The sequence below is a fragment of the Aythya marila genome (assembly GCF_965140915.1).
Source record: "Aythya marila genome assembly, chromosome: 3".
Taxonomy (NCBI): Eukaryota; Metazoa; Chordata; class Aves; order Anseriformes; family Anatidae; genus Aythya; species Aythya marila.
In genome coordinates, this window is record NC_139044.1 from 69,931,756 (window position 1) to 69,944,838 (window position 13,083).

Genomic DNA, 13,083 nt, shown 5'->3' on the forward strand with positions numbered 1-13,083 from the left:
CTTGCCTCCTGTTAGCTGCTCTGAGATCCAGCAGAGCATTCTTTTGTCCTTCTGCCAGCACCTACGCTGAAATTTGAAGCAAAAACTGCAAGCAGATTTATATATATATATATATATATATATATATATATATATATATATATATATATAAAGGGCTCTTGGCTGTTATTTGGCAACACATAATGGGTTATAAAATATCAGTGTTACTTTGGGGGTCATTAGAGCTGAAATGTAACCTTGCATCATGAAAATGATGTCACAGATTGAAATTAAGCAAAAGGACATCTGTCTTCCATGAATGTCTCCCTTTCACCAGGTTTTGGTCTTCCTCTTTCCCTACTAAATGTAACACACTATTGAAGAAAATTTATTTTCTTTTTATAGCAGAGGGAAGAGGAAGAGGGATGTCCTATGCTTCTATATTCCCTGTTCAAGAAATATCTCACTGATTCTGTCATCTTTGCACATGTGTCATTTTGACACTCGCTGTGTGGTTTTATTTTCTGATACGATGAACTGTTGGCCTTATATTGGGGCTTGCAGGTGGGACAAGTCAACAGTGTTAAAGGTTCCCATGGACAAGGAGTTTGCAAAGATCTAGCCAGAGATGTTTGAACACTAGTAGGGTGGCTATACAAATACAGACACAGTTTACTGCATTGGCTGTTACCTTAAGTTACCTTGCAGGAATAGTGAGGAATGTATTTGCAAAATGTCAACAAATTACCCAGTTACTCTTAGGTCAAAACTGGGGCTGACTGGACATGTGCAGAACATCCCATTCTAATAAAAGTAGATTTAATATGTGGATTTGAAGAGACTGTATCTTAAGCAACAATTGTGTAGTTCAGCCTTAACATTAGAAAGGACACTCTTTCCAGACATTGAGGTTAAAGTATCCCTTCTTCTTTTTGAAGATAATGCTGTTTAAACCACTTAGATATTTTATGTTAACCCTTCCGTGTAAAGAAAATAGCAGTTCAGAAAAATGAGCAACAGTTCTTCAGCTTTTTAAGCATCTTCCACTATTAACAGTAGCTCTCACTTTTTTATCCTTTGACTTTGTGACAAACATGTTCAGGCCTGAGGCCTACAGTTAGGCAAGAAACCTTTCACGTACTGGAAGGATTGAGGATTCTTAATGTTTCAGTTCCATTTCTTGAAAAGTATGGAAAAAAATCCATAGTTCTCTCAAAGATGTTTATTCACTGGTGGGTCTGTAGCCGCAGCACAGCAGGGGGTGTTTTTGTAGCATTAATACTGGAACCAGATGAATTTAAAGGAAATGTCAGCACTGTGCAGCTCTCTTCTTCCCCTTCCTCACAGGCCACTTCTTCTAGTTAAATCTAAAATTAGCAAGCATCCCACTGCTTCTTCAGCCTCTCTTTCTAGCACCAATTTGGCCCAGGCCTCCTGCATTCACCTATGACTAAAATGCAGAAAGCTTGTCCCTGAACTGTTAACACCCTGCACTGGCTGCAGATGTGGGACCTTTGCCCCTTCAAAACGCCTTAACACAGTCTTTGAGGGCAAGATATTGCTCGGGGGGACCCTTCCACCAGCCACCTCCTGAGGAAGGCCTTCTCCAGCTGAATAAATCAGTGATAATTCAGTGGAGGGTAATTCACAGGAGGTTTTAGAGGAGCTGTGCCTTGGCTGGTTACCTGGCCATGGCACATGAGAGGCTGCTTAGGATACAGACTGATGGAGAACTCCCAGTGTCACCTCAGTTTTACTGACTATAAGCAGGTGCTTTAGGCACCTCAGGGGTTTTGGGATCACAGTCCTGACCTTCAGCACCTCTGATCCTCTCTAAACACCTGAGCGGAATGGGCCTCTGGGGAAAAATGTATCAGAGAATTTCTCTGGCTTTATTTCCTGTAATTAGTGGCCTCAAAAATGAGAGAACTACCACTTTAGAGCATAAATATATTTACACATCCACATATAACATCTACTTGCCTCTGTAACAGCAAACTTTCAAATTAAAGGTAACTTCTCTAGCATTAGTTCATTTGCACCGTAGAAGGAAAGCATCCAGATCCAAGACAGCAATTAGGCATGAACTTAGTTACGGGTTTAACCATGTCCTCTGTGTTTTCTTGAATTGAGGCCTTTGACCCAGTCCTTTAGACGCTGAAGCACACACCTACCTGCATGGCCATGATTAGCTCCGAGTGGAGCTACGTAACCTCGAGTAGATGCTAAAGTGCCTGCAAGGGTTGCACAACAGAGGTAGAAGCAAGACTCCAGTCTGTCCTGGGGGAAGAAACTGAGTCTCATTTCAACACATTCCCTTTTCCTTTCTGCCTGTTTTGAGACTACTCATGTTATTTTCCATCAAGGTTTGAGACCTTCAGACATGGTGATGTCGTGCAGTAAATTTAGTTTTAAGTGTGATGGCAAGATTTCTGTGTCCTGCTGGCCAAAAAATTAGTCTTTGATAAGTGTGCTTAACGCCATTCCAGCAGGTCTTTAGATCAACCTTTCGTCTGTGGTAGGCATTTGGATTGATAAACAGACCAAGGAAATTTGTTTAGGGTTCCTCCATAATCTAGCATTTCATTCCTACTTATCATAACAGCATTATTTTGGGAAGGAGGGTGGAGAGGGTAATAGTGTTTTTTTATTTCTAAAAACAAAATACAATTGCATTGACTCAGGACATGACTATTTGATAATAATGTTCACGTATTGCAATCATATGATGCAACTTCCTGCTATTCATGTCATGTTTGTCTCATCAGTCAAGCACAGGCAGGTGACATCTTATTTTGGTCAAGCTTCAGAAAGAAGTTTGAGTTCAGGGAAGATAATTTGCATATTTAGGAAGCATTTGGCAATTTTTTGTTTCATGAACTGTTTTAGTGAGGTCTTACCTAATCTTCTGTATTCTGTGAAGGTTAACTTTTTAATGCTTGGTTTTAAAATGTGATCTACATGTATTCTTGCGTTCTTTATGCTGGCCCTCATAAATTTGTCGTTAGCTAAAGCACACCCTTCGCTTTCCCTTTTGTTTATGGTCAGTTTCACTTTCTGGTTTTAAAGCTTTTCTGTTTGGGTTGAGAGGAAACATCTGCATTTGTTTAAAAAGTGCCTAGCCTACTGGAATCTTCAAAAGGGCTGAGGAAAATGATTTTTAAATGATATAAAAGGTTGTCTTTGCAAAACCTGAAGTTGACTTAATACTGAGGATTACTTGAAGGCTCCTTTAAAGTCCTTCTTTGAGCAAAATGTTTTCAAAGGCATGTCACACTGCCTTGGACACATTTAGAAAACAGATGATCAAATTGTAGACTTCTAAATGTTGGTCTCCGTTCTCATTTTGAGTGGAAACACTCTTTGTTTTGCCTACTTCACAACTTCGAGGTTCTCTTTCTACTAGCAAAAGAGGTGCTTAATTTAGATCGAAAATGTGAATCGGCATAATTAAGCTTCACCACTCAAAGCGTTCAGTACCATTTCACTCCTGAAATGACTATTGAAATTACTGTCTGCCTACAACCGTTTTTCAAGTTTTTAGAAAAAACAGATCATTGTTTTTATGAAGCCTTTCTCAGGCTACAGCTAGGAGCTCAAGAAATGAGCAAAACCTACAGCGCTGCAGCCGTCTGTGACTGGAACACCCACATTGGAGTGACTTCAGGCAGCCCCTCCGCTCACGTTTTATTAATACTTAAAAGTAACAGGAGTTCTGTCCCTTTTTCTCTCGCACGCACTCACGAATCTCAGATCTGAGCAAATAATCTGTTGACCTCAGTGAGAAGTGGATCAGGCTGCTAAAGAGGCACGTCTGTTGGGTTTTTCCCCCCCAGATCAGTAACTTGCAAATGCAACTGCACTATTCTTGTTTTGTCATGAACCTCTTTTCTGTGTGCCTGCCTGACCACAGAAACTAGACAGATCTTGGAAGAGTGTGTGCCTATATTTATTATATATGTGTGTGTTGGGAGGGTGGGGAGGGTGGAGAGAGATGCATGTTAGAAGAGAGACAGAGCCATTGTGATCAGTAAGAGCTTAAATCTAAAATCACAAGTTTTTTTTTTTTTTAAAAAAAAGAAAGAAAGAAAAGAAAAAGAAAAAGAAAAAAAAAGGAAAAAAAAAAAGAAACATTTATAAGAAATAAATCTCTCTAACTTTGAAGTATGTCTCCTTTAAGAGCAACAAGAAAGGTCGTAAACCTCTCAATCAGTTTCAGCCCTGGTTTAAATCCACGTTCAGCATAAAACATCAGAACGTCTCCCTGGCCGCCGACATTACCTTTGCTTATTTTACGTGGTGCTGACACACTTGTTTATATTTTGATCTCTCTGGTGTTCCCAAGTCTTCCTTGTGCTCAGGTAATAGGGGAAAAAGTCAAGAGGAGATTCACGGAGCAAAGATAACTTGCAAGCTAAAGGGGGCTGTCACAGTTAGACTTGAAAAATAATCTCTAAATACTGCGATTTCTGTCTGCACATGGAAATGAATGAGGGAAAGCTTTTCTGAGAAATCTGAAGGGAAAGAAAGAGCCATTATCTTCAGTCTGTCCAGTGGGGATGTCAGGCGGGCAGCTGTGCACAGCAAGTTGTGTTCTCCATGTGAGCTTCCTCTCTGTCACTCAGAGGCTCGCACCGGCACATCAGGCACGTACATCCCCACCCTCGGCTCTACCCTTGTGACAGAGAGAGCGAGCCGTTCCTCCAGCTCAGGCGTCTGGGTTTCTCTATCACTTTCCAGCAGTGCTGGCACTTCTCCTTCCTCTTCCCCTCCCCCACGATTTATTTATTTTTTTTCTGTAAAAAAGAAAAGTGTCAATTTGAGCTTCCTGCTTGACAGACCCCACAGAGAAACCAATACGGGCCTGATAAGGTGGTATTTATCTCTTCATTCTGCTGCGAGGCTTCACAAGTCTGCCCCTCCCTCTCCCCCCCCAGCTTTCAATACTTCCCAATCCCGATACTTCCCGTTGCTGATAATGTCACTGGGAATGTTTGCTCAGAGATGCTGGTGTGGTGACAGGCAGCTGATAAGAAGGTGTAGATAACGTTATCCACACTGCCATTGCAGAGCTTCTTAGACCTAGTAGGACCTAGCTGTCATACCCTAAAATCCGAGCAGGCATTTAGAAAATTAGTTACTAGTCCGTGGGTACAGACAAAATTGCTAAAGAAAGCAGATGGTTTCTAATGCCAGACAACGACCTGTTGTAGGTTTGCTTGTGAAACGGCTCTGAATTAAACTTTAACATCAAGAAAAGTAATTGGGAAGCTATCTGCACACTTGTGGGTGTACGTGCTTGCTGTGCGACACACCCTATATTTTATCATAAATATTTTAACTGGCCATATTTATGTTCAATTGCATTTCATCGCAACTCGAAAATAGGCAAAGTGCCTGCCTATCTCAAACTGAATTTGCTTGCTGTAAGTCTGTTTGGAGAAAAAAAAAAAAAAAAAAAAAAAAAGATGCTACTGTAAAAGCGGGTTGCTGTGAGCAGGAGCATGCTTTTGAAAGCAGCTGTTTTCTTGGATACGTTTAATAAATGGCAGTTTCTTTGCCTTATAGGGTAATGTTGCCAAATGATAGATTCCGTGAGGGTAGTGAATAGTGAAGCAAAGAATCTGCGTTGAAAGCGGCGTGGTCATTGCCTTTTCCCATCTTCCTCACGGGGTTTAGCTGGTCCTCCCAAAAATTAGAAACAACTGTTTCTCACCCCAGTTAGCGAAGTAAGAACAGTCAGTCACAGAAGTAGAAGTTCGGCTAAAGGGCCGCAATGCTTTCAAGTCACATACCTTCGGCATTGACTTGTACCTCCTGATGGAAAACTTTGCACATGAGCTAACCACAAATGCGAAACCTTCTCGGAGTTTTTCCCCTATAATAAAACATCTTACAAGTCATCATTTCAAGATTATATAACTATTAACTTCGGGAGATTAGATAAAAGCAGAATTCTTTTTCTATCCTTCAGTGTTCTGTTTGTATATTATTATGTCCAGATAACAAGGTAGAGTCTCTCACTACAAATAAACAGTGTATGTGCTGAACAGAGCCAAATGATGATAGCTTCTATTTCCTTCTAAATGCGTGTTTCTTTTCCTTTTTTCTTTTTAAAGTACATTTCAACTTAAGCTGGAGCCGACCAGTCTTGCTTTCTTTTGCTTTGCTTCAGCATTTTTTTTTATAAAGTACAGCTGTAAGCAGAGGAGTTTTGCATAGACTGAATGCCACAGAAATCTGCAGTAAATAGTCTGCTTTGTTGTAGATGTTCCTAAGCAGTATATTTAATGAGTAATGATCTGTTTACTGATGGAGAATACCTTCTCTTTGAAGAAGGCTTTCATCCTAGCCAGCCATGGTTTTTTTGGTACTGTAAGTAATTGAACTGGCTGGTGAAGTGACTGCTGCGGTTTGGCAAAAGCTGATTTGTCATGCCTTGTTATTTCAGTAAGGAACATTTCTGGGAGCTTGAGTTCTGTAAAGTCCTTCTGGTAAACCTGTATTGTGAACAAATGCTCGTTACCGCATTTATTAGAAATACAGCTTAAAGAGATATCCAGCAGGGAAGCTAGTCAAATTTAAGGGGAAAGAAAGGTGAAATCAGTTTGCAAAGAGGAGACTATCACTCTACAAATGAATCATCATCTGGATCTGTACGTACTGCTGATGTCCCTTAAATTAGCAATGCTTTTTATTAACACTTCATACTATCAGGCATTTCTTTATAGAGAAATTTATTTTTGGTGAGTTAAATGATTTTTCCTCTCTGACAGTGGCCTGTCCTTCCCACTAAACTTGTAGGAGTTAGCCTGTGTTTTGAAAAGAGATAATGATGGTGACTTATCTAAATAATCATTATCATGTCTCTCTCTTTCAGCACAAACACACGTTAATCCAAAGCAGCACAGTGCTGATAAAGATGAACTCTATCAGAAAAGCATCCCAAAGAAGGAGCACAGCGTGAAAGAAATCCTGAAAATGGAATCCAATCCTCCAAAAGGAAAAGACTTCTTCCAGACCAACATTTCACCAGTTACTCCAGAAAAAGACTTGGATGACTTGCGTAAGAACTATAGCCCAGAGAGGTGTTTCTTCCCTCGAGTTGTCTACCCAATCCGACCTCACATTCCAGAAGACTATCTGAAAGCTTCCTTAGCATATGGGATGGACAGACCCAGCTACGTTACTCACTCGCCCATCCAGTCATCTACTACACCAAGTCCTTCTGGGAGGAGCAGCCCAGACCAAAGTTTAAAAAGTTCAAGCCCTCACAGCAGCCCAGGGGTCACAGTCTCACCTCTGGCACCTACGTCCCAGGAGCACAGAGAGTCGTACTCTTACTTGAATGGATCCTACGGCTCAGAGGGATTGGGGTCTTATCCTGGATACGCACCCCCCAGCCACCTCCCGTCTGCCTTTCTACCATCCTATAACCCCCACTACCCCAAATTTCTGTTACCTCCATTCAATATGAGCTGTAATAACCTGAGCGCTTTGAACAATATCAATGGCATCAACAATTTCAATCTCTTCCCGCGGATGTATCCTCTCTATGGCAACCTACTCAGCGGAGGTAGCCTTTCCCACCACATGTTGAACCCCGCCACGCTCCCCAGTTCACTGCCCAGCGAAGGAGGCCGTCGTTTGCTGCAGCCTGATCATCCGAGAGACTTCCTCATACCAGCACCTAACAGTGCCTTCTCTATCACGGGCGCTGCTGCCAGCATGAAGGACAAGCCATGCAGCCCCACCAGCGGGTCACCCACAGCTGGTACAGCAGCCAGTTCAGAACACATAATGCAACCTAAACCTACCTCAGTGGTGTTGGCCGCCACCGGCGGTGAAGAAGCCATGAATCTCATTAAAAGTAAGAGGAATGTGACTGGTTACAAAACCCTCCCATACCCACTGAAGAAGCAGAACGGGAAGATCAAGTACGAATGCAACGTTTGCTCCAAGACCTTTGGCCAGCTCTCCAATCTGAAGGTAGGCAGTGGAGAATAAGGCACACAAGCCTCCTTGGAAGGCTCTGATTTCTCCCTTTACATTCTCTGGGAAAAGCAGGGATCTAATTAACTAGATAAGAGTGCATCTTGGCAATGGGAGGCTTCAGCTAACTTTAGGAAACATCTAAAAGTACTTTCATTGCGGGACTAGCAACTGCAAATTGTTAATTGCTTTCTTTCTCCCTAGGTGCACCTCCGAGTACACAGCGGAGAGAGACCATTTAAATGCCAGACCTGCAATAAGGGCTTCACCCAGCTGGCTCACCTCCAGAAGCACTATCTGGTACACACAGGAGAAAAACCCCACGAGTGTCAGGTATGTAACACACCATGGAGACAACTTCCCTTGGAGGCCGAAGGGGTGGCAGGGCTCATGCCCTCCTTACCCTGTGTGCACAACGCGCCCAGTGGGCTGCCCAGGATTCAAATCCATGCCACAGCTGTTTCCAGCCCTGCTTCTCCAGTGTCTGTGAGACAGTGCAGTTGCCTTTAGCCTGCTAGGGCAGCATCCATCCACCTGATAACAGTCTTGCCATCAGCCATACTTGAAATGCTCTTCAGCAATATTTAAATAAAACAGGTGGGGATTTTTTTTCCCCCCCGGTGAGAAAGTGTGAAGATATAAAAAGCCGCAACTTCATCATCCTGCTGTCTCGTCCTAGGTGTCTGTGTTTTAAACATAAAATCCCCTCCCACTCACTCACTGTTTCTCTGCCGCCCCCCATTAGGTTTGTCACAAGCGGTTCAGCAGCACCAGCAATCTCAAAACCCACCTGCGGCTCCACTCTGGAGAGAAGCCTTACCAGTGCAAGCTGTGCCCAGCCAAATTCACCCAGTTTGTGCATCTGAAGCTGCACAAGCGTCTCCACACCCGGGAACGTCCCCATAAATGCATCCACTGCCACAAGAGCTACATTCACCTCTGCAGCCTCCAGGTCCATCTGAAGGGCAACTGCCCGGTTGCCCCTGCCTCCGGCCTCTCGATGGAGGACCTGAATCGAATCAACGAGGAGATTGAGAAGTTTGACATCAGTGACAATGCTGACAAGTTGGAAGAAATGGAGGACAATATCGACTTAACATCAGTTGTGGAGAAGGATATACTGACCATGCTCAGAAGGGAAATGGAAGGAGCTAATCTCAAAGTATCTTTACAGAGGAACCTGGGAAATGGACTTATCTCCTCAGGATGCAACCTTTACGAGTCTTCAGATATGTCAATTATGAAGTTGCCTCACGGTCACCCACTACCTCTGTTACCTGTAAAGGTCAAGCAAGAAACAGTTGAACCAATGGACCCTTAAGACTTTTTGGCAAAGTGATTTTTTTTTATTTATGACTTGGCAAGTCAGGGTGCCTGTAGCAATTGCTTGTACATAGTTTCAATGCTGCAAAGCAATCTTGGCTTACAGTAGTTTCCCTACGCTCTACAGCTGAAAGAAGGAACTCCAAAGTTACTGTTTTCTCAGGGCATAAAAAGAGGCAAAGGACTGTGCATTGCCTCGCCAGTTACTAAAAGACAATCATCTATCCATAATTATTTTTTCAATGATAGTACTTCATAATTTATTATGCAATTTATCATTCTAAAAGCAATAATTAGAAAAATGTTTACAATGACTGGAAAATTCATTGTAATTTTTACTTTAAATGTTTTTATTTTTCATTTTATGGCCATTCTTTGTAGATATTTTTTCTGCACATCTGTTTTAAGAACCTAAGATTGGGGTTTCAGTAACCGTGTTTTATGTACCAATGTCTTTTAAACAAATGTGGTTTTTTGCATTGCCAAAGTTGGACATTTGACATACAGAATCCTAGATCAGTTGGTTTGAAAAAAAAATGCTGTGTACTTTTATGTGCAAATCACCCCGTTGGGATTGAAAAAGAAAAAAAAAAGAGTAAGAAAAGGGTAGCAGCAAGCAGAGAAGAAACTGGTGCCCCAGCCTCTCTGAGGATGGGAGAGAGATTCTTCTACCTGCAGCTCTACCCGGAACAGATGTGGCACAGCAAACACCTACCTGCCATGGACAATACCACAGGTTTTTAGAAAACAGCTATAGCCCCACACCTCGGCATGTAACTTTATGACCAAAGGAATGCATCAGCTTAAAGTGGCTCTTCCAAAATTAAATATCACTTACATCCTCCTATTCCAACAGCAGTTTAAAAGCAAACACACCATTATTCTTAATATTCTGCCTAAAAGGAGTTTTTGGCAGATTTCTTTCTTCTCTCTGTCTCTTTTTTTTTTTTTTGGCCAGAGCCTTCCAGGGATAAAAAAAAAAATAAAAATAAATAATGGTCAGATTCCCTGAGAATTAAGGGGTTTGGTTTTACTTGTGTTTTCCTCTCCCACTTTGCCTGGGTAGAAGTGGGGAACAAAGTCCTTTTCTGGCACATACATTTTTTTTCTTTCTTCCTGTACAACTCAGATTTTTCTCAGTATTTGTGTTTGTACATTTTGTGGTTAATTTAATTAAAGAAGAAAAGGGCATTGCAAAGTTGTTGAACAACAATTACCTCAGTGCTTGTGTCCAGTGGTGCAGACGTTGCTGTTTTATCTAAATGCTTTGCTACTTTAGAGAAGAAACCAAAATGTGCACAGGGAAAGATAGAATGCACGTCCTTTTATCTTTTTGTTTTGCTAAGCCCAAAGATGATATGGTGACATTTGAGGTGTAGCAAAGAACACATGTATATTTATAGATATATTTATACCACTATACTATATATGTATATGTATATATATTTATACCACTTAAGTTGTGAGCCAAACCATGTAATAAAACTTATTTTTCATCTAAGTGTGAAAATCAAATGTTATCCAGTTTCGCATATTACCAGTGACCTCAAAACCAGAAGGTTGTACTAAGGCATTTATCACTTGCAAGTGCACATGCACAATTGTCCATGTGAAGCCTGAACTTGCAAACGCCTGATGTGAAAACCATCACTCACACGGGGAGTCTCAGCAAATTCAGTGGGAAATACCATGTCTGCAGGACCCCGGGGTCTTTGGTCCCCTGCTCTCCTGGCAGTGTATACTGGGGGGAAGAGGCGGGTGGTCAGTGAACAAGCAGCCAGAAAATTTAACCAAAAGAACTTGAAAAGAAGCCAAATACTGCCCATGGGTGGTGTAAGTACAGAACAGAGTGAAGGATAGGCTGAGTTAGTGGGGATGAGCCCCTAGTCTCATTTTGCCCTGCCGTTAACGAGTTGCATGGTCAACTCATGTAAACCTAAGTAGCGTTATTACAGTCTTCCCCTCCAGTTGTATCTTTTTGTCCGTTTATATTCTTAGGATTTTTAAGGTCTCCCGCTTCATCAGTCCAGGATTTGGTGATTTTTTTTTTCCCCATCAAAGTATTTTGATGCCTTCTGTTTAAAACAAACAATCCTGACATACACGTCTCTTTACACAGCTTTTGAAGGACTACAGTTCATTACATTTCCACTCCTACAACTTGTGAGGCTGACATCTTTTAAATGTAGCAATAGTTCATAAATATAGTACTTACTTGTAGGATAAACCAAAGTATCACTACTCTGTCACTGGACACACACTTTTCCTATATTTGCCTGTAGTGCTTTCTTGTATTTGATACAAATTTTACAAGAATTTATATGCATCAGCTTTAAGAATTGTTACTTCTCTTTACTGTTTCCCCCTTCCCTTAGAAGTTTTACATGTGAATGTAGCAACAATCAACAGTGTTTTTTTTTTTTTTTTTTTTTTTTGTCTCTCTTAAGAAAGACTCTGACCAAAGTTAACAGGCTTTTTACTTTGCTAGAACAACAAACTATCATATGTTTACGTATTGGTTTACATCATTATTTATGTGCAAATTGTCAAATGTAAATTAAATATAAGTGTTCATTGCTTTACTGATGCTTCCCTTGTCTTCAATCTCTCTGCACTGACTGCGTGCACAGCTTCGTTCCAGGGCGCCTTCCCCTCCTAGCCGCAAACACACTCTGGGCTGATGGCGATGATGTCTCCAACAATGCTGACTTCTTGCCTTTGTGGGCTCTGATTTTCCATGATTGAAAGCTGCAGACAACAATGCCAGAGCTAAACACCCTGGTTTGTTAATTATAGCACTCTCTTCGGTTGTAGCCAATACCTTAATACATACATATATATATAAAAAATTTGTCAGCGTTTCAATGGAAATACTTGAATGCTATCTGCCTCTCAGATATATGAATAGGGTTCTCATTTACATTTTTCCAAATGATTGTCATTTCTGGCCTGAAACTGTAACCACTGGGACCACAATGACACACTCAAAATGTCAGCATGAGACCACTTAGCCCTGTATCAGCGTGGTGGGAACAGCATTCAAAACAAATGTGGATCTGTTTTCACTGCAAGTGAGATGTGAATATGAACCAAACCTAGAAGAAGGTCAAGTGTCCTTTCCCCCCACCCCCCCAAAAAAAAATAATCAGAGAAGAAGTAACAACATGCTAGGATGCCTCAGAAAGAAAACTCAACATTTGCTACTCCCATCATTTACTGTGAGATCCAAACCAGAAAGGCCATGTGCTGGCCTTCCCTACCTGAACGTTAAAGAAATAATGTGCCGTCTCATATTGAGACACTCAGCGCTGTACGATGCTTTAAAAGTATTTCACTGTCCTCTTAAAATTCATTTAAACATCTGTCTCAAGAATTTGACATCCTGCCAGCACAGAGCTGTGGAGTTAAGAAAACCAGAGCTCCGTTGTCATAAATGTGCCAAATGCAGCATGTTATATTCCTATATTCGACAGAGCTATTGCTGTAATAATTTTTTAAAAAAACATAGGATAACCGTTACCGCCATAAATCATACTTCATTACTTGGCAAGGCGTTCGTTTGCGCTGGAGAGTTATGTCCTGGGGACACTTGTAAGCTTTAGAAGATGTTTAATAAAACACATTACATAAAAAGACAATGCACATTATAGATCGCAGCCTCGCGAGGCTGAGCACGGCAGCTGGTACAGTTGTTTCTGGTGGATCTGTGGCCAGCTAGAAGTCACCAAAGGAGCATGATGTGACCAGAAATGTGGGGAGGGGGTCAGAAAAGGCAACGGTGACAATGCC

General features: G+C 41.5%; 1 protein-coding gene across 6 annotated transcripts in view; it reads left to right on the plus strand.

Moving 5' to 3' along the window:
• Positions 1-11,884, plus strand: part of PRDM1 (PR/SET domain 1) — a gene marked incomplete at its 5' end in the record, with an annotated part of 101,943 nt that extends 90,059 nt beyond the window's left edge. For 3 of the 6 annotated variants that reach the window (XM_082757973.1, XM_082757970.1, XM_082757969.1), the window contains 3 exons: positions 6,860-7,968; positions 8,176-8,304; positions 8,717-11,883. In XM_082757973.1, coding sequence (XP_082614099.1) covers positions 6,860-7,968; positions 8,176-8,304; positions 8,717-9,292 — 1,814 coding nt within the window. In that variant the 3' untranslated portion in view covers positions 9,293-11,883. Of the gene's footprint in view, positions 1-6,859; positions 7,969-8,175; positions 8,305-8,716 lie in introns of all 6 variants that reach the window. The other 3 variants (XM_082757971.1, XM_082757972.1, XM_082757968.1) reach the window with 2 other exon arrangements.
• Between the last annotated feature and the right edge of the window lie 1,199 nt (positions 11,885-13,083).